The sequence below is a fragment of the Alosa sapidissima genome, chromosome 10 (assembly GCF_018492685.1).
Source record: "Alosa sapidissima isolate fAloSap1 chromosome 10, fAloSap1.pri, whole genome shotgun sequence".
Lineage (NCBI taxonomy): Eukaryota > Metazoa > Chordata > Actinopteri > Clupeiformes > Clupeidae > Alosa > Alosa sapidissima.
Window position 1 is genome coordinate 35,854,647 of NC_055966.1, and position 22,649 is coordinate 35,877,295.

The following is a 22,649-nucleotide window of genomic DNA, read 5'->3' on the forward strand; positions in this document are numbered from 1 at the left end:
CAAGCTGGTGTGTGGTGAGCGTTCTGGCGCATAATGGCTGCCGTGCATCACCCAGGTGGGTGCTACACACTGGTGGTGGTTACTAGTGAGGTCCCCCCATCCATGTGTTGTAAAGCGACCTTGGGTACCATGAAAGGCGCTATATAAGTCGAAGGTATTATTATTATTATTATTATTATTATTATTATTATTATATGGAGTACTGTAAAAAATAAATGATTAAATCATCATCATATATTCTGTGTGTGAACAGAATATTGCATTGTTATTAGTGCGGATCATTGATCAGTGTCTTGAAGTTATAGGGTTGTTGTATGATTTTGCTGAGGTTTTTCTGGAAGAAATGTACCGTAGACTTAATTCAGTCTTGATTGGAAGTCTAGCCTGATGTGGAATTGAATTGAATAGCAGGGCAGTACATCACTGTTTTTACAACACGCTGTTTTACAGTGTTAAAGCTACAACGCGCTGTTTTACAGTGTTAATGCGGCTACAACACGCTGTTTTACAGTGTTAAAGCTACAACACGCTGTTTTACAGTGTTAAAGCGGCTACAACACGCTGTTTTACAGTGTTAAGGCTACAACACGCTGTTTTACAGTGTTAATGCGGCTACAACACGCTGTTTTACAGTGTTAAAGCTACAACACGCTGTTTCAGTGTTAAAATGGCTAGTGCAAGTGCTACAGCTGCGGGTGAAGCAAGTGTGCGTATTAAGAAGAGCCCTGCTAACTTCAGCCCTCCATGGCTGTGCATATCTGTGAGTAGTTGTTGAGAAAGCAAGGGCCCCCCCCACCGCGAGGCCTCTCCTCCGGGGGGACTCGTGGTGCTGCAGCGCTGTCTGTCACGTCACCTGACTGTCTGCCGTCAAGCCACAGCTCTCAAGCTCTGAGCTCTTCCATTTGTGTTAACCCCTTCCTGTCCTTGGAGGCAGTCGTGGTTAACCCCTTCCTGTCCTCGGAGGCAGTCGTGTTAACCCCTTCCTCTCCTCGGAGGCAGTCATGAGGCCAAATAGGATGACACTCCAGCAAATCATTCAGTCCATCCCCTCTTACGCACTAGGGCTGCATTGAGAGGTGAGGTTAACATTCCCCCTGCCCTGTCCATGATTACCCCTGACACAAAGTAGTGTATACACACAGCGGCTATCATTACCAGTGCCTTCCACATGAAGAGGGTGGGGCTGGGGGGGTGCTTATTGTGCTTTTGCCCAACATAAGCATGGCATATGTGTGTAGCCTTGAGTGGGTCACATCAGATTCATTATTCTCACTTCAGTGGATGGTGGTTGTATGCGTGTAGTGGAACACAGCTTTGGGAAATTGCTGCTGAATAGCTAACGTTCCCCCAGGCTGGGTGAGACTCTCCTTAGTGAGCGACTGGCAATCAGCAAATCAGAGAATGAGCTTCAGGCGGGACCTGGTAATCACGAGAGAAGTTGTAGCACTCTGGCGGGCGATTACCTTCCTAGGTGGGGCATGGGGAATTCATTGTTTAAATGGAAATGACCGACAGCATGTAATGTCAGATGTCGCAGACGAAGATTTGTGTGTCAATTGAGATTTAGCAAGGTGATATGGTTCAAATAACAATGGTATTATTTCTAAAACTGTCAAGTGAAATAATGTCAAAATAAATTGTTCATTGCCAGACTTATTGTTCACCTTGCTCTGGATAAGAGAGTGTGCCAAGCGAGGAAATGTAAATGCTCTGTGGTCTGTTAAGGCTTAATGGCTGGGTAATATCCATCTGTTAAATGTAAATACTTTTGAATGCATTCAAGACTTCTATTCCTTCCAGACTAGTTCTTTTTAATGATATTTTTAATGGATATTTAATGACATTTTGTTATTTTATTGTGTATAACTGTGATATAATCTAATGGTACTTGAACTCTGCACAGGCTGTTCCTACAGGAAGCTACTGGAGAGGCTTGCAGTGATCAGCACAGCATCACTTGAGTTCTCTATGTTACACTTCCACATGCTAACCTCCTCTTCTTGTTTCTCCCCCCCCCCCCCCCCCCCCTCTGCCCCAGCTCTTCGTCATCGACAACGGAGCGGACGACTGGCGCATCGCCATGACGATGGAGCGCGTCCTGCTGATCGCTCTGGAGCTGCTGGTGTCGGCCGTGCACCCGGTGCCCGGCGACTTCAAGTTCCAGTGGCGGGCGCGGCTGGCCTTCTCGTATGCGCCGTCGCAGGCCGAGGCCGACCTGGACATGGTGCTGTCCGTGCCCATGTTCCTGCGGCTCTACCTCATCGCCCGCGTCATGCTCCTGCACAGCAAGCTCTTCACCGACGCCTCCTCCCGCAGCATCGGGGCGCTCAACAAGGTGTGTGTGTGTGTGTGTGTGTGTACATTTATATAGGGGATATATGTGTATGTGTATATGGGATTAGAGATGAAGAGTATGTGATGGTGATGTGTGTATATGTATACATTTATATAGGGTATATATGTGTATGTGTATATGGGATTAGAGATGAAGAGTATGTGATGGTGATGTGTGTATATGTATACATTTATATAGGGTATATATGTGTATGTGTATATGGGATTAGAGATGAAGAGTATGTGATGGTGATGTGTGTGTGTGTATACATTTATATAGGGTATATATGTGTATGTGTATATGGGATTAGAGATGAAGAGTATGTGATGGTGATGTGTGTGTGTGTGTCTGGGTAGTGTGGATTGAGGAGGTGCGTGTGTGTGTGTGTGTGTGTGTGTGTGTAAGTGGGGCAGTGTGTGGGAGGCTTGATGTTTGACTGTGACTTTTGAAGTGGTGTAGTGGTGTGTGGGGGAGTGGTTGTGTGTATGTGTGGGAGGGGTGTGTTTATGTGTGTGTGTGGGGGAGAGAGAGAGAGAGAGAGAGAGGTTTTGTGACATGTTTAAACCTTTTCAAGATAATTACTTACTAAGAGTGTCCTCCTGAGTGTGTGTGTGTGTGTGTGTGCCTGCACACATGCCCATGTGTGTGTGTGTGGATATAGGGGGCTGTTACTGCATGAGCTGACCTCTGCAGGGCTCTCATTGTGCCCTCCAACATCAACTCTGCATAGATTTCAAGCCCAACTTCAACAGAAAAACACCCTATGATGCAGTATATGATAAAGGAGAGCAGTAAGTTGTCCTAGTTTATACACGTAATACAAGGCATTTGCCCTTGCCTCTGGTTGGTCTTTTCACTGAGTGGGCCTGGGTTTGGCATAGCTCATAATTATTCCTAATAATATGTAAAGCTAGCCCACACTGCAGTGAAACCTAGGACTACCGCTTGCAATCTCTCATCTGACAACAGATGTGTGGTTGCACTTTATGATTTTCGTGGCAGTTCTTGCGGCTTTGAAGTGCTATGCATTGCTTTCAGGCAATTACAGTGAAGTGGCTCCAGCACAAACACTGTGTCCACTTAGGTTTGACCTGGTCAGACTGGCGCTGACGTTCGCTTGGCTCTTTAAAAATGCCCACTGCAGAGGCCTGACGAAGAGGAAAAAAGGGAAGAAAAGTTATGATGAAAACAAAGTTACCTGCACAAAGCTTCGTCTTCGTCGAATTGCTGATGGAACACAGTATTCCCACCTTTCAGGTGTGCTGTGAAAGGCTCTATTCTGAATGGCTGGTAATTTTGGCTTTGAACAATCAAAGGATGAACGAATCTGATTGGTGTTCTGAGGAGGATCGGGTGTCTGTGATGAGGCGAGGATGTTTGGGGGTCGAGAGTGTGTTTGAGTATGGAAAACACGTTGAACGCACCTCAGAGAGGACTGGAGTTTGGAGATGAAGGTGGTTGCAGCGTGTGGAGGAGAATCACCACTGCTGTTATAGAGAGAGTGAGAAAGAGAGAGAGAGAGAAAGAGAGATTGTGATTAAGGCTATGGCTGTGTGTTGGTGAGGCCGCGGATAACCTCTGACACACTCCTCTGACGCACACTTGGCTATCAGAGTTCCCCCGAAAGGATTGTGGGTGCGCGGAAAAAGAGCAGAGCCGAGCCAAGTCGAGCGGAGTGGGCTCATCGCTGTAATGATGTCACTCCTCGAGGTGGTCAGGGCCTGTCGGCATCACTTCCTGTCAAAATACTGCCGACGCCGCCGCAAAACCGATGTGTGCCCAACGCGAGCTGACAGACGGCCGAGCGTCAGGGCGAACTGGCACTGCAGTCAGCAGGGTGGCGCACAGTAGTGGAGGGAAAGACACTCTGCCCGCCATGGCACGGCCGACTCCGTGTGCCCGCCGCACAGAAGTGAACTCACACGCTGCAGGGCAACTCCACAAAAGCCACGTGCGACACAAAGAGTGAAAGGACACTAGTACATGTAGGTTTCTACATTTATAGCACAGTGCAGCCTGAGGACCACAAAGTGTTCAGTTGTCAGTACAATGTCAATACATTATACAGCTGCAATATGCAGGAAGCAAATGGCATGTACATTATATTTTGGAAAATAAAATGACAAAATAGCATTCAAGTTCTTCAGGGTTTGGAAAAGTATATTTTTGGAAACAAACCTGTAGAAGAGTGGGTGTATATTGGTAACCTATTGTTACTCTAGTCTGAAGTATCAATGTTTTACGAGTGTTACTGACCAAGCTTACCCACACTCCATCGGATTTGATGGGGATTTCCTTTGTCTGTTAGACACGTGTCTGATTTGAGATAGTTTGTGGTCAAAATAAGGGTTGGTTTTCATACTGAGGACACTTTACAATTGCTAAATCACTTAACTCCATTCTCTGATCCAAATTCTCAGTTGTCTGACCACATTTCTTGAATCGATCACTCTTTTGGTAAATCCATAAACACAATTTGCAGATCTCATACACTTTTTTTGCAAAACTCTAAACACTTTCTCATGCAATAAAATACATTTTGTGATGCATAATGGCAACTACAAGTGGCAAGAGGTAAAAAAAAAAGCACAAATGCCATACGTTAAACACGGCTCAAATTTGATCACTCTTGTTTCAAATGAGGTGACACAACCAATATACTCAACAGTAGTTCAGAGTGTAAACAGGTTGCTGAACAGTGCAGAGAAACTATTAATGAGCCCTTCAGAGTACACTGTAGGCTGTAGACAATGCACTTCTCATTTACAGTGCTGAAATCTGAAATGCCTGTATTTTCTGGTATACAGTTTTTCACATTTGCTAGTTTTTCACTGTAAACACAATCCCCAAATCTCAATACTTTATTTTTACTGGATTTACATGTTGCATCCAGTGAGTTATGAAATCTTTTTGCTTAGTTTTGTTTTTTTAGATAATAGTAAACTGCATTTACTGTGTTGTAAACTACATTTCTCCTGGAGTTATATGAGCTGCCCTGAACACTGTGTTTTACATGTTTTGATGTATAGTGTGTCTTGTGTGCCCAGTAGTGTTTACATTTTTGACTCCTTTGTGTATGATCTGAAGAGTGTTTGGTTTTGAGCATAGGAACTGTTTCGAGGTGATTGTTTAGTTTTGCAGAAGTTGCCAGAGGTTTTATGAATGTAGTTTGAGATTTAGGGTTTGCACTTGCAGTTTTCAGAAAAGGCTGGCAGGATTAAAAAAAATGTGTTTTAGCAACTGTGAAAAACTGTAAGATGTTGTTTCTCTTTACAAAGCAGTATTCCAATCATTTTGCAATACACAATGGCAAATCTGTTTTCCAAGTCTATTTTTAAGTGTATTTTGACATGCCTTTCCAGTCAGCTTTTCCTTGAGTCAAGTGGTTCCTGGTGAGGACAGCACGGGTCACCCCACTGGTTTGTTTTGTCCCCTCGTCAGGTGCACTTCAACACACGGTTTGTGATGAAGACTCTGATGACCATCTGTCCAGGAACCGTGCTGTTGGTGTTCAGCATTTCACTGTGGATCATCGCCGCTTGGACCGTACGAGTGTGTGAGAGGTGAGAACAAAAGAGGTCAATGCTGGAAGAAGGAGAATGACAGAGAGACAAACAAAGAAAGGAAACTGTGTGTGTGTGGATGCATAATTGCTCTATATGTGTAACAGGATGAGAGAGAATTAATGTATGTGCGTATGTACTGTATAATGTATATAATGTGTGTCTGTGTGTCTGCGTGAACGACAGACAGACAATGAGAGAAAGAGGCTGCATGTTTGAATGAGTCATAGAAGGAAGCAGAGACAGTAATGGGCAGAAACGGTGATACAATGCATGTTTTTGTTCTTCTGTCTGGACAGAGAGGTCTGCAAAATGAGTTAATGTAATGGGGCGGAGGGAGGGGGGGGGGGGTAGAGAGAGATTGCAGAGAGAGAAGAAGACCGCATTCTCAAACCAATAAAACCCTTCAGATTAAGGGAGCAAGTGGATGTGTGTGAGGGAGAGAGAAGGAAGGAGGGAGCGGACTACTGAGCAAAAGGAGAAAGAGTGAGTGAGCGAGTGAGTGAGTGTATGAGTGATTGTGTGAGTGAGTGAGTGAGTGTATGAGTGAGTGAGTGAGTGAGTGTATGAGTGAGTGAGTGATTGAGTGAGTGAGCGAGTGATTGTGTGAGTGAGTGAGTGAGTGAGTGAGTGATTGTGTGAGTGAGTGAGTGAGTGTATGAGTGAGTGATTGAGTGAGTGAGTGTATGAGTGTATGAGTGATTGTGTGAGTGAGTGAGTGAGTGTATGAGTGAGTGAGTGATTGAGTGAGTGAGCGAGTGATTGTGTGAGTGAGTGAGTGAGTGAGTGAGTGATTGTGTGAGTGAGTGAGTGAGTGTATGAGTGAGTGATTGAGTGAGTGAGTGATTGAGTGAGTGAATGAGTGAGTGTGTGAGTGAGTGAGTGAGTGAGTGATTGAGTGAGTGAGTGAATGAATGAATGAGTGAGTGATTGAGTGAGTGAATGAATGAATGAGTGAGTGTGTGAGTGAGTGATTGAGTGAGTGAGTGAGTGAATGAATGAATGAGTGAGTGTGTGAGTGAGTGATTGAGTGAGTGAATGAATGAGTGAGTGTGTGAGTGAGTGATTGAGTGAGTGAGTGAGTGTGTGAGTGAGTGAGTGAGTGTGTGAGTGAGTGAGTGAGTGAATGAGTGAGTGAGTGAGTGAGTGAGTGAGTGAGTGATTGTGTGAGTGAGTGAGTGAGTGTATGAGTGAGTGATTGAGTGAGTGAGTGAGTGAGTGTGTAAGTGAGTGAGTGTGTGAGTCAGTGTATGAGTAAGTGATTGTGTGAGTGAGTGTGTGAGTGAGTGAGTGAGCGAGTGAGTGAGTGAGTGTGAGTGAGTGATTGTGTGAGTGATTGTGTGAGTGAGTGAGTGAGCGAGTGAGTGAGTGAGTGTATGAGTGAGTGAGTGAGTGTGTGAGTGAGTGAGTGTGTGAGTGAATGGGTGGGTGAGTGAATGAATGAATGACTGCTGCCTATTCTGAGTGGGTGCTGGCAAGATGGAGAGAGAGCGGAACTGAGTTACAGGCTCTGCTGAAGGGAAAGTCAAATGAGAGAAAAAAGAGAGATGATTGTTGGCATGGCGAGATGGAGGGAGGAGGAAAGGGGTGTAGAAGCGAGGGATGACGAAAGAGAGGAGAGGAGAGGAGAGGGGGAGGAGGAGCATGAAGAAGAGGAGAGTTGGAGTGTGTACCCCTCTCTGTCTCCAGAGGCCTCTGTTGGCTCTGCATGCAGAACTCTCAAATTGATTCCTTCCTTTTCCCTCTTTCCATCTGTCGCTTCTTTCTCTCCTCCCTCGGCTTCTGTTCATTCTCTGCCCTCGCCTCTCCCTCATCCTCCTTTTCCTCTCTACCATTTTTTTCTCTTTCTCCTTTCCTCCATCTCTCTCTCCTCATCTTTTCATTTTTCCCTCCCCTCCTCCGTCTCTCTTCTCACAGATACCATGATGCCCAGGACGTCACGAGTAACTTCCTGGGGGCGATGTGGCTGATCTCCATCACCTTCCTGTCCATCGGCTACGGGGACATGGTGCCCCACACATACTGTGGCAAAGGCGTGTGTCTGCTCACGGGCATCATGGTAAGGGTGCCTCATCCTGCTAGCCCATCCCACGCCCTCCCTCCCCGCAATGCCACAGTGCTATGGCCCCGGGTGTGATGGCATCATGGTAAGGGTGCCTCGTCCTGCTAGCCCATCCCACGCCCTCCCTCCCCGCAATGCCACAGTGCTATGGCCCCGGGTGTGATGGCATCATGGTAAGGGTGCCTCGTCCTGCTAGCCCATCCCACGCCCTCCCTCCCCGCAATGCCACAGTGCTATGGCCCCGGGTGTGATGGCTGTGTTTTGTGGAGTGTGGAGGATGGAATTGTTTGGCTAGTCTCTCTCTACCCTTGCATTGGTGATTGTGCTGGGTGGGATGTGTAGGGATGTCTGAAGTTAGGTGTTTTTAGACGCCGTAGTGTAATCTACATAAATCAGCATGTCTTGCATATAATTACATGCTGCCAGCTGTAATTGTGGTTTGAATATAGTAAAGTGGGCAATTTTGTGCGTTTTGTGTGTGTCAGAGTGTGTGTGTGTGTGTGTGTGTCAGAGTGGGTGTGTGTGTGTGACAGAGTGGGTGTGCAGCTCCCTCTCACATTCAGGCAGATGCCTTCCAAGGGCGCTGTTGTTGTAATGTAGAGACGCCAATAAGACCCACCGTCTCCATGCTGCTGTGTGTATGTGTGTGTGTGTGTGTGGGGGGTTCCTCTCCTCTGAAACAGTTGAGGTGAGACGGTGAGACATTGTCGTCCATCTCTGCTGAGAATACAGTTAGGAGAGCGAACAGAGCAGAGCTGAGCTGAGCAGAGCAGAGCAGAACAGAACAGAACAGAGCAGAATGGAACAGAACAGAGCAGAACAGAACAGAGGAGAACAGAACAGAGGAGAACAGAACAGAGCAGAATGGAACAGAGCAGAACAGAACAGAGCAGAATGGAACAGAGCAGAACAGAACAGAGCAGAATGGAACAGAGCAGAACGGAACAGAGCAGAACAGAACAGAGCAGAACAGAACAGAGCAGAATGGAACAGAGCAGAGCAGAACAGAACAGAGCAGAACAGAACAGAACAGAGCAGAATGGAACAGAGCAGAACAGAACAGAACAGAGCAGAACAGAGCAGAACAGAATAGAACAGAGCAGAGCAGAACAGAGCAGAGCAGAACAGAACAGAGGAGAACAGAACAGAGCAGAATGGAACAGAGCAGAACAGAAAAGAACAGAGCAGAATGGAACAGAGCAGAACAGAAAAGAACAGAGCAGAATGGAACAATGTTAGCTGAGCAGAACAGAACAGAGCAGAATGGAACAGAGCAGAACAGAGCAGAATGGAACAGAGCAGAATGGAACAATGTTAGCTGAGCAGAACAGAGCAGAACAGAGCAGAACAGAATAGAACAGAGCAGAATGGAACAATGCCAGACTTCTAATAAGACGGCGAGCGGATGTTTTGACAGGAGATGTGCACTCACAGGATGGCTGATGCCACCTGACAAGCTGCTGACACATTTGTGCCTTGCCCTTCACACACATAGGTGACTATTTACCCTGTGTGTGTTTGTGTGTGTTTTTATTGACACTGAATATAGGACATTAAAACTTTGGCAAGCAAACAACTGTGCCAACACAGTTTATAACGATATGAAGATTAGTTTGATAAAAACACTTACTGATGTGCAGGTCATGTTATAATTTAAGATCAGTTAAGTTAGGTTGATTATCCATTTGCAGTTGGAGCCCGTAGATGGCCAGGAATCTTGTGCAAAGTATTACAGTAGATAGATAAATAGATACTTTGTTCATCCCGAGGGAAATATTCGTTTATTTTAGTAATTTTAATGACCTTCATAAAGTGAGGGAAGGGTTAGGGGCACACTGCTTCTCCTGAAGATGTGAAAGAGCACATACTGTACACACATGTACACCTCCCAGCCCACTCTCACACACATGTACACCTCCCAGCCCACTCTCACACACATGTACACCTCCCACCCCACATGTACACCTCCCAGCCCACATGTACACCTCCCACCCCACATGTACACCTCCCAGCCCACATGTACACCTCCCAGCCCACATGTACACCTCCCAGCCCACTCTCACACACATGTACACCTCCCAGCCCACATGTACACCTCCCAGCCCACTCTCACACACATGTACACCTCCCAGCCCACATGTACACCTCCCAGCCCACTCTCACACACATGTACACCTCCCACCCCACATGTACACCTCCCAGCCCACATATACACCTCCCAGCCCACATGTACACCTCCCAGCCCACTCTCACACACATGTACATCTCCCACATGTACACCTCCCAGCCCACTCTCACACACATGTACACCTCCCAGCCCACTCTCACACACGGACACACATGGAATGGGTCTCTTGCATTTTCCTGTAGTCTTCAAGATGGACATGATTGGGCTTTCTGTCTCTCTCCTCCTCCTCCTTCTCTCTCTCTCTCTCTCTCTCTCTCTCAGTCTGTCTTTGGTCATGTTTACCGACTCTTGTCTAAGCCTTTGGAGATCCCTTCACATCTGTGCTGAGTGCCTGCTGGAGTCTGCTCTCTCAGCCCATGCTCTGTCTCCCAGGCAACGTCGTCTTCCAGGCAGCGCTGCCACCGCTAAAGGCACCTAACCCCAACCCTAACCCTAAACCTAACCCCAACCCTAACCCTAGTGCCTTCCAGGCAGCGCTGCCTTGAAGACAACATTGGGGGCATAAAACACCAAGAAACGTCTCGTCTCCCAGCATCCCTCTCCGTGGGTGTACATGCTCCTCTGGTGCTGGTGGTGGGGGAGACAGTGCCAGTGAAGTGTGTGTTTGGATGTGCACAGCAGATGTGAATGTATGTTTTGTCTATGCGTGTGTGTGTGTGTGTCTATGTGTGTGTTTGTTTAAAGGGTGTTCTATACACTGGACTATTTTCTTCACAGGTTTCACAGGGAAGCATAAAATACTGCATGTGTGTGTGTGTGTGTGCGTGTGTGTGTTTGTTTTAAGTGTGTTCTATACACTGGACTATTTCTTTACGGGTTTCACAGGGTATAACATACTGGTATAACATACTGCATGTTTGACCTGGTCAACTCCATCCCCCTCTTCTCTCTCTCTTCCTCTATCCCTCTGTTCTCTTCCTCTATCCCTCTGTTCTCTTCCTCTCTATCCCCCTGTTCTCTCTTCCTCTATCCCTCTTCTCTTCCTCTCCATCCCCCTCTTCTATCTCTCTTCCTCTCCATCCCCCTCTTCTCTCTCTCTCTCTATCCCTCTTCTCTCCATCTCTCTCTCTATCCCTCTTCTCTCTCTTCCTCTCTATCCCTCGCTCTGCCTGTGAAGATCTCCCCGTCAGGTGCTCCAGAGCAGCAGAGCAGTTTAGTGTTTGTCCTCGTCAGATGGGGCTTTATCTGTGTCTGTGTGTTTGTGTGTGTCTGTGTGTGTGGGTGTGTGGGTGTGTGTGTGTGTGGGGGGGGGGTGTTTACAGGCATCCGGCTTGTGTTTCTTTGTTCTTAGAATACATCACTTGTACTTCTTTCACCATACTATGTTCTCCTTTAACTTCTAACACTTCTCTTTTCACTTCTTCTGTCTATCTCTATCTTCTATCTCCCTCGCTCTCTCTCTCTGGCACACACACACGGAAACACACAGAGTAATACAAATATAATGCTTATAGAAACACACACTCTGTCTGGGTATGGGTTCAGACATACACAACCACTTATAAACACTTGAAACACACACACACACACACACACACTCACACTCACACACTCACACACACACACACACACACACTCACACTCACACAAAGACACACACCCTCCTCCACATTCACACTTCAGGTTCTTGACATAGACTCCTAATCCCTGCTAACTCCCACTCTCTCTCTCTCTCTCTAACTCTTTCTTTCACTCTGTCTCTTTTACCTGTTCACTTAATCACTATCCCAAAGCTATACACTGCAAGTATGCAACCACAAAGTGTAGCTCCTAAAGCATGAGTGTGTTTGCAGGAAGCCAGAGACTTTATCAGACTAAAGTTTCTTTCAGTCGAATGCTCGTTTGTCATTGGCTGTTTTTTGTTCTGTGACAGTATGTAAGCACTGGGAGAGAAAGAGAGAGAGAGTGAGGGGGTGGAAAAACAGGAGAGAGAGAGAGAGAGGGAGAGAAAGAGCGGAAGAGAAAATAAAATAACAGTACACCGTGGCTTCCACCCCGTGCTCAAAGTGATTGTGATGGCTTTCTATAGGTGCAATCTGAAGCCGAAGCTGTGTTACTATGACAACACCGAAGGCCAACGCGGGTGGAATATACTACCGCCCTGGGGGCTTGGGGGTGTGGGTGGTATTGGTAGAGGAATATACTACCGCCCTGGGGGGCTGGGGGGTGGCAGTACCAGAATGGGGAGGGGTCTGTGTGATTATCTCTGAGTATAAAACAAGTGTGTGTCTGTGTGTGTGTGTGTTTGTTTTGCTACTCCCACACAAGGCCACTCCACAGTACCGGCACTTTTGGTGCCAGGATCCCTTTGAGTCGAGCAGACCTCCGTCTAAAATGTTCAACCGGAGATCACGACCCCCCCCCCCCTCCCTCCCTCCCGTCTCCCCTTCTTTCTCCCATTCTCTTTCTGTCAGCCCGCACCAGCATGAATTTATGATGACTTACTCTGAAGCTTTCTCTCTCTCTCTCTCTCTCTCTCTCTCTCTCTCTAAAGTGTCAGATAAGAAGAAACAGGTGATGAGGTCATAAGGGCTCCCTGTGTGTACTCAGTCCAGTTTTATAGACAGCACCGTCTGGACGGAGGGCCATCAGGGTTAACAAGCTCGCAGTGTGATCAAATATGAACAGCCAAAGATGATGCTAAAAACACGACGGCAGAGGGATCCATAACTAATGTGTTATTACTCCAAGCGGGAAGAGGCCACCCTGGGCAGATGAGATCAGGGCTTCCATAGGGAAGAGGCCACCCTGGGCAGATGAGATCATGGCTTCCATGGGGAGGTTTAAGAAGCTCCGTTTACACTGCTTTCCGTTTGTACTTCTTTAATGTTTTAGCAGGGACACCTCCCAGTGCACCTCACTTTAGCGTAAAGGCCTTTTGGGTACCGACACTGTGCACACAGACATACACACAAGCATGCATGCACATCTCTGATCACACACACACACAAAATATCTTGGTGTGGCTTTCATGTACTATGTGTGTGAGAGAGGGTTAAAAGTTTTTCTTTTCCCTTGAGTATACTTCTGGGAAGTCTTCTCCATCAACCATAGGCACACACACGCACATACAGTACAGAGAGAGAGAGAGAGAGTAAATAGGAGAAAATCACACATTTTCATCACAGGTTTGAATCCAAATTAATTTCTCATCAGGCCACATTAAATCACTATTTTCTCTTTCTCCTGTCCTCTCTTATTTCTTCACTTTCTATTTTTCTTGTTCACTTTCTCTTCATCTCATTTTCCTAGCACTGTCCCAAACTCACTCACCTCACTTATAACCTCCTCTCTCACTCTCTCTTTCTCCCTCTCTCTCTTGCTCTCTCTCTCTCTTTCTCCCTCCCTCTCTCTCTTGCTCTCTCTCTCCCCTTCACTCCCTGTTTGTTCACACTCCACGCTAGGGCTGGGCTAAAAAACGATAGTGATATGTTTCGCAATAGACATGTAATCAATATCAATAAAAAAATATGTTTGATAGAACATTCGATAATTAAAAGCAACACACACCTCCCGCCTTACGTTGTCCATAAATAAATAGGCTAAATATATCTTGCATTGTAGCTAGTATGTGCAACTCTACCAGAGTAGGCAATAGAAGTAGGCCTACCTCAACACAGACTCTCAATGAGTCCTTGCCCCGTGCACTCTCTCTCTCTCTCTCTCTCCCTCTCAACAGGCGCATCCCTCTTCAGCATGCACATGTAATGCAAACATTCACAATCGTGCAAGACGACTGGCTATATTGCTATTAAATCCAGTTAGCATCATTAGCACGCTGCACGAATTTGTTCAAAAGTGTTGCATTCAAATTGACAAATTGCTAAATTCTAATAATCTCAATCCCGATGCAAATGGAAAAGTATTATCCAAGACTCAAAAGGGCCTGCCCCAAGGAGAAAAAGTATTCATTTGAAACTTAAACACACGTGGGAAAACTGAACAGTCTAACCAGTAGACTATGATAAACTAGCAAATTAAGCTACTTTGTTTACAATATTTCCAGGCTTCAACCAGTGCTGCTTTTCATGCATATTTATTTAAGCTATTTGAGTATTTTTCATGGTTGAGTTGCTATTTCTTTTCCCTGTTTGCTTTGATTGATCACTGAGGTGATTAAAATCAGAGGAAGATTAAATTTAAAATATAAGTGTTTAAATTGAACTTTTTTTCCTTCTGGTCCTTATCTGAAATAGATTTAAAAAAAAAAAAATCAATAATTATCGATATCGACTGATATGAAATACTTGTAGGCCTATCGTGATACAGTTTTCCGCCATATCGCCCAATATCGCCCAGCACTCCACGCTGTCATTTCTCTTCCTTCTTCTGCATTTGACTTCCACCCTAACATCCTCTCCTAATACTCCTGTTCATATTTATCATTTTGTCGTTTTAACAGAAAATGGACTCTTTCTCTCTGACATTTATACCCAGAGAGATTTGCAACCCACTCAAGGCACACATGTATCCCCTCTTTCTCTCTCTCTCCATCCTCCTCTCCGTCTCTCTAATGGAGTGGACTTGATGGGAGCTCAGCGTGGCGCAGAGCTCTGTCTCTTGTCTAATGGACTACGGCCTGCACTGAATAATTGTGTCTTGCACATCTTCCTCTGTTGGTCTGTTGGTTTTGCTCATTTTATCCATTCTCCAACCAACCAAGCCCCCCCCCCCCAAACACACACACACACACACACACGCACCACCAGCATCATCACTGACCTCTCGCCTCATTTATTTTCTTCTCTCTCTCTCTCAGATGTCGTTTTGTCTCTATCTGTACCCCCTTGTTTCTCTCCCTCTCTCTTAATGTCCTGCTCTCGTCTTTCTCTTCTGTTTGTTCCAGGGGGCAGGCTGTACGGCACTGGTGGTTGCCGTGGTAGCGCGGAAGCTGGAGCTGACCAAGGCGGAAAAGCATGTGCACAATTTCATGATGGACACGCAGCTCACAAAGAGGGTAACTCTCCCTCACACTAGGGCTGCACGAATTCTGGATAAAATGAGAATCATGATTTTTTTTTTGCTTTTTGCTTAGAATTGAGATCACGATTCTCTCATGATTTTATGTTAGGAATTCATGATTGTGAAATTTTGGGTCCATACCGATGTTTGCAATTACAATTTGGCCAATAACTGATACTAATATTTTCTATTTGTTTGTTTACTACGTGTTTATTTTTGATTATACTACTTATTGGCAGGGAAACAACCATTTTCATTTTTAAAAAAAATGAAAGAATTCAACCATTTTCAACCATTAACAACATTTAGCTAGTGCATAATTGATGCAACAAATCTATAAATGTCATATTTGCAAATTCCAGAAAACAGGGCCTATATATTGGTCAACGCCTGTTTGGGTGCCTCCCTAACATTCACACTCCTTTTACCTGATAGCCTACTGAAGGAAATACAAGAAAATGCCATATATACATTAGCACATACATTTTGGAGGAAGGGAATGTTCTTACTTATGCAACAGCTTCAGGAATCTGATATTGAACATAAAACAGTATTTTTTTCTGTGCATTTTCAGTACAAGATGACTGCAGTACTGTAGGTAGACCTCTGTATAAGCCAAACATTTGACATGCTAGCAACTAGTGCTATTTGCTAAAATAAATAGCCTACAGACTTGCCAGAAGTGAATGAACTGCATTTGTTTTTGTGACTCGTGTGTTAAGTGCATTTTGATTGTCACAGACGTAGCCTATTTTTCAAAACGAGTTAAGGAGTAGTCCCCCTCTAACTAAAACTCTGCCATCATGTCTTGACTGACAGTTGTGATAACATGTTACTAAAGTAAAAGCTATTAGATTGTAAGCTGCCTGTACTCATTTTGTCCATTTCATTCGTCCTAGCGCAACTTTTCTGCTGCCCTGTCATTCATCATTTGGTCTCAATGGGTTTGCTTTCCTTAGTGCCAGGTTTCTGCTGTTCTCTCACATAGTGAGAGATCGCATATAGGTGTGAATCAAGATTGCAATTTTATTACAGTCAACTGTGCAGCCTTACCTCACATACAAACATTAACTAGATGTAATGCATAGCGGTACAAAATATGACCGCCGTTCAGTCCTGTACATCCGTTCCGCGAAAATAAATCACACTAATCAATTTGTCTCCATCTTTTAATCCATTCGCCACTCTTGAAACTTTTGTGTATGCTTGTTTGGCATGCCTGTGTGTGTGTGTGGCTGCACAGAAATTAGCCTACTGACGCTGAAAAGGTGAATAGATTGTAGAATAGCCAAAGAAGTTGTAGCATTGTTATAAAACCTTTAAAATCTCTAAACAATCACAAGTAGGGCAGTTCATCACAGTTCATCCATTGCAACTGGATTGATGAAAGGTCACTTACACCTGTAGGCTACATTGTATTTGTGAAAAGCAAAAGGTATCAGCATAATGTTATATTTTTATTTATTTATTTATTAACAAAAACAACTGCCAGTTCCATGCCGTTTTCAACAGCTATCAAAAACAAAGGTCATTTTTGGATGGATGGATTTTTTGTGAATGTTTTTTCTTCTACATAAGATTTAAGTCATCTTTAGTTCATGTGATACTTTATTGTCAATGCACAAATTAAGTAACAGTAGTCTGAAATGAAATGCTGTTTTACATCTAACCAGTGGTGCAAATAACTGACATGTCCAAATGGGCCTTGATGAAATGCGTCGCTAGACTGTTCATACACATTTTAACGGGCCAAAGTTGAAGAGCTGTTGTCCGTTATTGTTCATGCAAATATAGGCTGATTCATGTTCCCTTGCATTGTGTAACTGAGGTCCATGGCTAGTCTGGCTTTCACCAGACCAAGCTCAATCTTTTAAGAAATCAAAAAATAAATAGCGGGCAGATCAGGCTGGGTTCACCCAGCCTAGTCCATAGGCACCCGATATTGTTTAATTTTCCGATTGAGATATCCACGCTCTGGCTATTCTAAATGCAAAAATGCATCAGGGAGTTATGACAAAACTGTAACTAACAAACTAGATCCTAATAGAAAGCTGTTAGCTTCCCTAAGCTACAGGTAGGCCTATAAGGTAGGCCTATTTACAACATAAATTGTCAATAGGCTATGCTGGCGACAGAAATAAAATCTTCTTTGGAAACCAATGGCTTACGCCTTAGAGTATCAAGCGGACTTAAACTGCCATATCGTGGCGAAAAGTTGTAATAAAATTCACGCAGCTCCATGAGTCAAGGAAAGCGCGAATGAAGTAGCCACTTCTAAATGGGACCCACTACACAGTAGCTTAAGGTGTGTTGCTAAAGCAGCCATAATGAAATGAAGGTGTCATTGTTTGGATACTTCACACACACATGCTTTTTAATCTCACAGACTACAACTACCAAGCTGGAATCAAAGCACATCGATTCCCCTCTCACACCCTGCACGCACTTAAAACAAAATAAACAGGCGTCTCAGTCTCACGCATGTATAGGCAAAACTGTATCAGACCGGTGTAACGTTGGTAAATCTTCCATTGCACAGAATGATTTTTGTAGCACGTGCAACAAATGATAGTCGAAAGATACAATTACAGTGCTGCTATCAATTTGCTTGGTATAACCGCATTTATAGTTTTCTACAAATGCAATCAATCAAATTGGCCTCCATCACTCAACCAACGGTAACATTATTGTACCTAGGTCCTTATTGATATTATAAGATTAACGTACCTGCAGTAAAAACCAAGCATGTCCGATAAACATTCTCAGATTTATTTCGGCTTCAAGAAGAAATGGGAATTACATTTCATGTGAACATCGTCCTATACTTATTAGACGTTCTCTGCGGTAAACTACAGTCCTTGTAGGAAGCGTCCATTGTTTTTCCAACCCACTTTTAACTTCCAACAAAATTACGTCTCACTGCAACGATGCGCCATCTAGTGGACAAATGACTACGTATCGCCAATACTGGAAATGCAGCCATGATGATGATGATGAATATTTGGCTTTCTTTTAATCCTACTGAATTTGTAATTATGTATCGGCCGTTCTAATACCGATAGTATGTGCGTGCCTGTGTGTGTGTGCATGTGTATATGTGTGCACCGCCATCTACAGGCCAATGAGTGTACACTCATCTAAATGTACACATAACCTAAATTTGTTTAGACCCCCCCATAGATGAAATTCTACGAAACTTGGCATACCCCCAGAAAATGCCAGGTCAATCATACACATAAAATTTGGTGCAGTTCTGAACATCTTACCTGAAGATAGGGGTGATTAAAGCAGCAGGGGCGTAGATTTGCGTGGGGACCGAAGGACGTGTCGGTGGAATATCGTAGGCCTACACACTCTTCACGCTACACATGACAAACTAGGCTACACAGTGTAGTTAGATCAAGTTGGACAGTAGCACATTTTAATCATGGATAGTAGTTGGACAGTAGCACATTTTAATCATTTTATATATCTATAGTGGCTGGTGAAAGTTGAGTGTTTTTTTGTTTTTTTTCCGGACCAAACCTACGCCCTTGTAAAGCAGAATAATACTGCATTTTTCATTTTTTACCAGGGGGGTGCAAATCACAAATGAGTGATTATGGGCCAGGTTGATGTGGGCCCTTGAGAGCAACATACCATAAAAGATTCTTCATCCTCAGTGCCACGGTTCAGGTAGTTATTTAGGAAAAACGCACGGGGGGGGCCCGGGGACGGAAATTTTTTTCCCCGTAAAAGTCTAGTGGGGCTACATACCCACCAAATTTCAGGCGCACCGGTGTTTCGTGTCCCGGGTATCGTTGACCAAAAATTCAGGAAGTAGATGACGGGGGAAAAAAAAAAAAAACTTTGACAATCATTATATGACTATATATAGCTTCGCTAGCGGCGGTCATAATAAACACACACACACACACACACACACACAGCTTTACAGTGATAAGTCAAGCATGTGTCTTTCTACAAAGTTATTAAATACATTTCCCAAAGCACCCTGTCAACTGTCACGGGACTTTGTTAAGTTCCTAAAATTGGGTTCTGTTTTTAATAAGCTTGCCCTGTTAGACTCTGCAGCCCATGATCTCAACACAGAGAGGTTATCCTTATTTATAAGTCTTGGAGCAGTCATACACACACACACACACACAGTACGTTCTCCTTACCAGAATGAATGCTATTCTATATTGATGCCTCTCTGTCTGAACAACATTAGTAATTGGCTCATTTCAAATACAGAACTCTCCATATGTTAGAAAACTGAAGCAGGAGTGCTAATCAGAACCTTTTTGTCAATTTGATCTTCAAACAGGTGCTCTTTTGTAGAGGGGGCGGACATATGATCAAAAAGAAAAGAAACAAAGACAATGCTTTAAAGCTAAACACTTACGAATGCCTTTAATGGAGCTTGGCAAAGAAGCTCATAATTGATTTTTCTATTTCTTAGAAAATAGTGTTTTTTTACTTCAAAACTGTTTCTGTTTCTTTCCATATGCTATTATTGTATTGAGATGTTTAACATGGTGGTGGTATGGTTAATATATTCCATGAAATGTATGAACCATACGTCAGGGCTGGGCCACCTAAAGCAGCACCATGGACAAAGACCATAGCTATACTCACAACCCAGCTGTCCTCTTTCGGACCATAGCTATACTCACAACCCAGCTTTCCTCTTTCGGACCATAGCTATACTCACAACCCAGCTCTCCTCTTTCCTCTCTCTCAATTCACAAATGTCAGCCTATCTCTCTCTGCCTGTCTGTCTATATCATAACCTCTCTCTGTCTCTCTTCTTCTCTCTACCTCTTTCTCTCTCTCTCCATCCACATACCCTACCTCAGCTTCCCTTGACATCTCTCCAGACATACAGTATCTCATCCACTCTCTCAGTGTCTCCTAATGCTGCTTTCTCTCTTTGTGTATCTCTCTGGCCATCTGCACATATTTTAGCCTCTCTCTCTCTCTATGTCTGTCCACCTATCTTTCTCTCTCTTTTTCGTAGTCTCTCTCCCTCTCTGGATGCTTTCAATTTTTTATGCTGTTGAAAGACCCAAGTTTCAGAAATAGCTCTCCCTATCAAATATGTAGGGTACATCATGGCTGCGGGACAGCAGGAGGGCTGGGTGATCAATAATTGCAGCACGTAGAAAAAAGAGAAAAAAAAAATCCACTGCCCTCTCCAGGATGGGATTGGGTCTCGTCACTTAAAAAGTTTATTATCCGCCGCGCGCAATCGCTCTTCCAGTGTGGCTATCTGCCATCCACAAAAACCTGCTCCGAATCAGAATCGATAGACCTAAATGTAGTTTGGCTCTTAATGTGCCAAGGCTACGAAACGCTTCTGCTGCTGCTATGGTTACAGAGAGGGGGTGGGACTGATAACTTTGAATAATGGAATGATTACTTCACAGACCTGTTGCCGTGGAGACACCACGTTCAAGTGTTTATCTTAGACGGATGACAAAGCTGAAGGTGTTTCCCCTGTTTTTCCTACATCGGTAATTAGCGTGCAACCCAAGGAGAGTGGTGTTAGCGCCAGGCTAACAGAAACTAGGTGCCTTCGGACACATTGAGCAACCTAGCGGGTTGACAGGCACATCCTGTCAGCATTTTTTTTAAAAAGCAACTGGATGCACAATGTATGTTGCAATATGTGCATATGACCATGTGTGTACATTTCATTGTGTGTGTGTGTGTGTGTAAGTGTGTGTGTGTGAGTAAGTGAGTGAGAGAGAGAGATAAGGATGGCAGAAGATTTTTCAGGAATTACTGAAGAGCCTGTGGCCCCATTGATTTCTAATAGACTCCTGTCGTCTCCTCTAACTCTTCATGACACCACTGACCCCGATGGCAAATCGTCCTCATGAGATCAGACTCACAAAATGCCACCGCCATTTCAGTGTGTTTATTTGTGTGTGTATGTGTGTAACTCTGTATGCAGTGTGTATGTGTGTGTGCATTGTACACAATCAGCTTTTTTCCAGATCCACATGAAATCATTCGGACATCTCCAACTCAAGGTCCCTTGTGTTTTTTACGTGTTTTTCTCTGTGTTTTCACACTGTCCATCTTTTCCCCCTGAGTCTCTATATCTTATATCTATATCTTATATCACTATATCTTTCCTAGTGGTTGCCATGCTTATGAATACGCTAAGAGAACTGTGTATTGTTGTAGCATCCAGAGCTTACACTAGGTACCGGTACTGCACGGACAGAAATGAGGAATTTGACTCGTCCTGCAATATGTGCATTTTTGGTGCTGAAACAAACATGGCATAAGTTACATAATAAACACACATGGCATACGTTACATATTAAACACACATGGCATATGTTACATATTAAACACACATGACATACGTTATATATTAAACACACATGGCATATGTTACATATTAAACACACATAAGTTACATATTAAACACACATGGCATATGTTACATATTAAACACACATGGCATACGTTACATATTAAACAAACATGGCATAAGTTACATATTAAATACACATGGCATACGTTACATATTAAACACACATGGCATACGTTACATATTAAACACATTTGCAATAGCCATGTTCTGAGTGGGTGTGGGGGAGCAGCGGAAACATGGCAGCCTGGGTTCACACCCTGAACTTGCATGACACTTCAAAAAGCATCCACAAAAACAGCCACTTTAGTTTACAGTACTTTTGTGAATGAGGATACTGGATATGGGAGTTACACTACTGCTACTATGCTACTGTCCTAAAAGGACCTTTGAGACTTGCTAGGAAAATACAGTTGGACACCGTGATCATAACAAGCAGTGGCCATGTTTTCACATTCAACACCACAGAGGGTTCCAGACACGTATTATTACTGACTGAAGACCATTCCAATACGTACAAGCTGCATATCGTCATAATCTTGACGTTCATCATTACACCCCCCTTTTTAGGGGAAAGCAAATTAGCATTATGTCATTGATTCCAATGGGAACCTAATTAGTTTCCAATACCCTAATGTTGAGGACGAATTTAGCTCATAGCTAACACTTACCATAAGCTCCAATGTAAAACGGTTAGCTTGCTAGCTAACTGTGGCACTTTAGTATAACATAGCCAATTATCTCACCTAGTTGTAGGAAATACGATCGTATAACAAGTGATAGAATTAAGGGGTGACTTGTTTAGTTGACGTTATGACATGTAAAGTTAAGCTTGCCGAACTATACAGTCAGCCACGGGCAACTTGACTGTGACTACATTCGTGACACTCCTGTTAGTAAACAGGAAAGAGCAAAAAATAGGCATGTAATGGTCACCTTAACCCCATAAACACACAGATAACTCTTACACCAACCTTATTTAGTGCCTTTTATTCCCGTTTGTTGACAGATTTAGTAAGTATAAGCCCTTTTCGCTCCCCACTTCGATGCAGCCCTATAGGTTTCCATTCAAACGGTCATCTTTCCCCTAAAAGGGTGCCGCTTGTATGAGATTCATTATGTCATGGTAGCAGCGCTATACTTGACAACATTCAGAACTGCAGTAAAGG

At 44.0% G+C, this 22,649-nt stretch overlaps 1 protein-coding gene across 2 annotated transcripts in view; it reads left to right on the forward strand.

Annotated features, from left to right (window-relative positions):
• kcnn3 (potassium intermediate/small conductance calcium-activated channel, subfamily N, member 3) overlaps positions 1 to 22,649 on the forward strand; it is a 73,617-nt gene that overhangs the window by 40,842 nt on the left and 10,126 nt on the right. For both annotated transcript variants that reach the window (XM_042106769.1, XM_042106770.1), the window contains exons 4-7: positions 2,039 to 2,335; positions 5,777 to 5,898; positions 7,816 to 7,957; positions 14,995 to 15,105. In XM_042106769.1, coding sequence (XP_041962703.1) covers positions 2,039 to 2,335; positions 5,777 to 5,898; positions 7,816 to 7,957; positions 14,995 to 15,105 — 672 coding nt within the window. The remainder of the gene's footprint in view (positions 1 to 2,038; positions 2,336 to 5,776; positions 5,899 to 7,815; positions 7,958 to 14,994; positions 15,106 to 22,649) is intronic.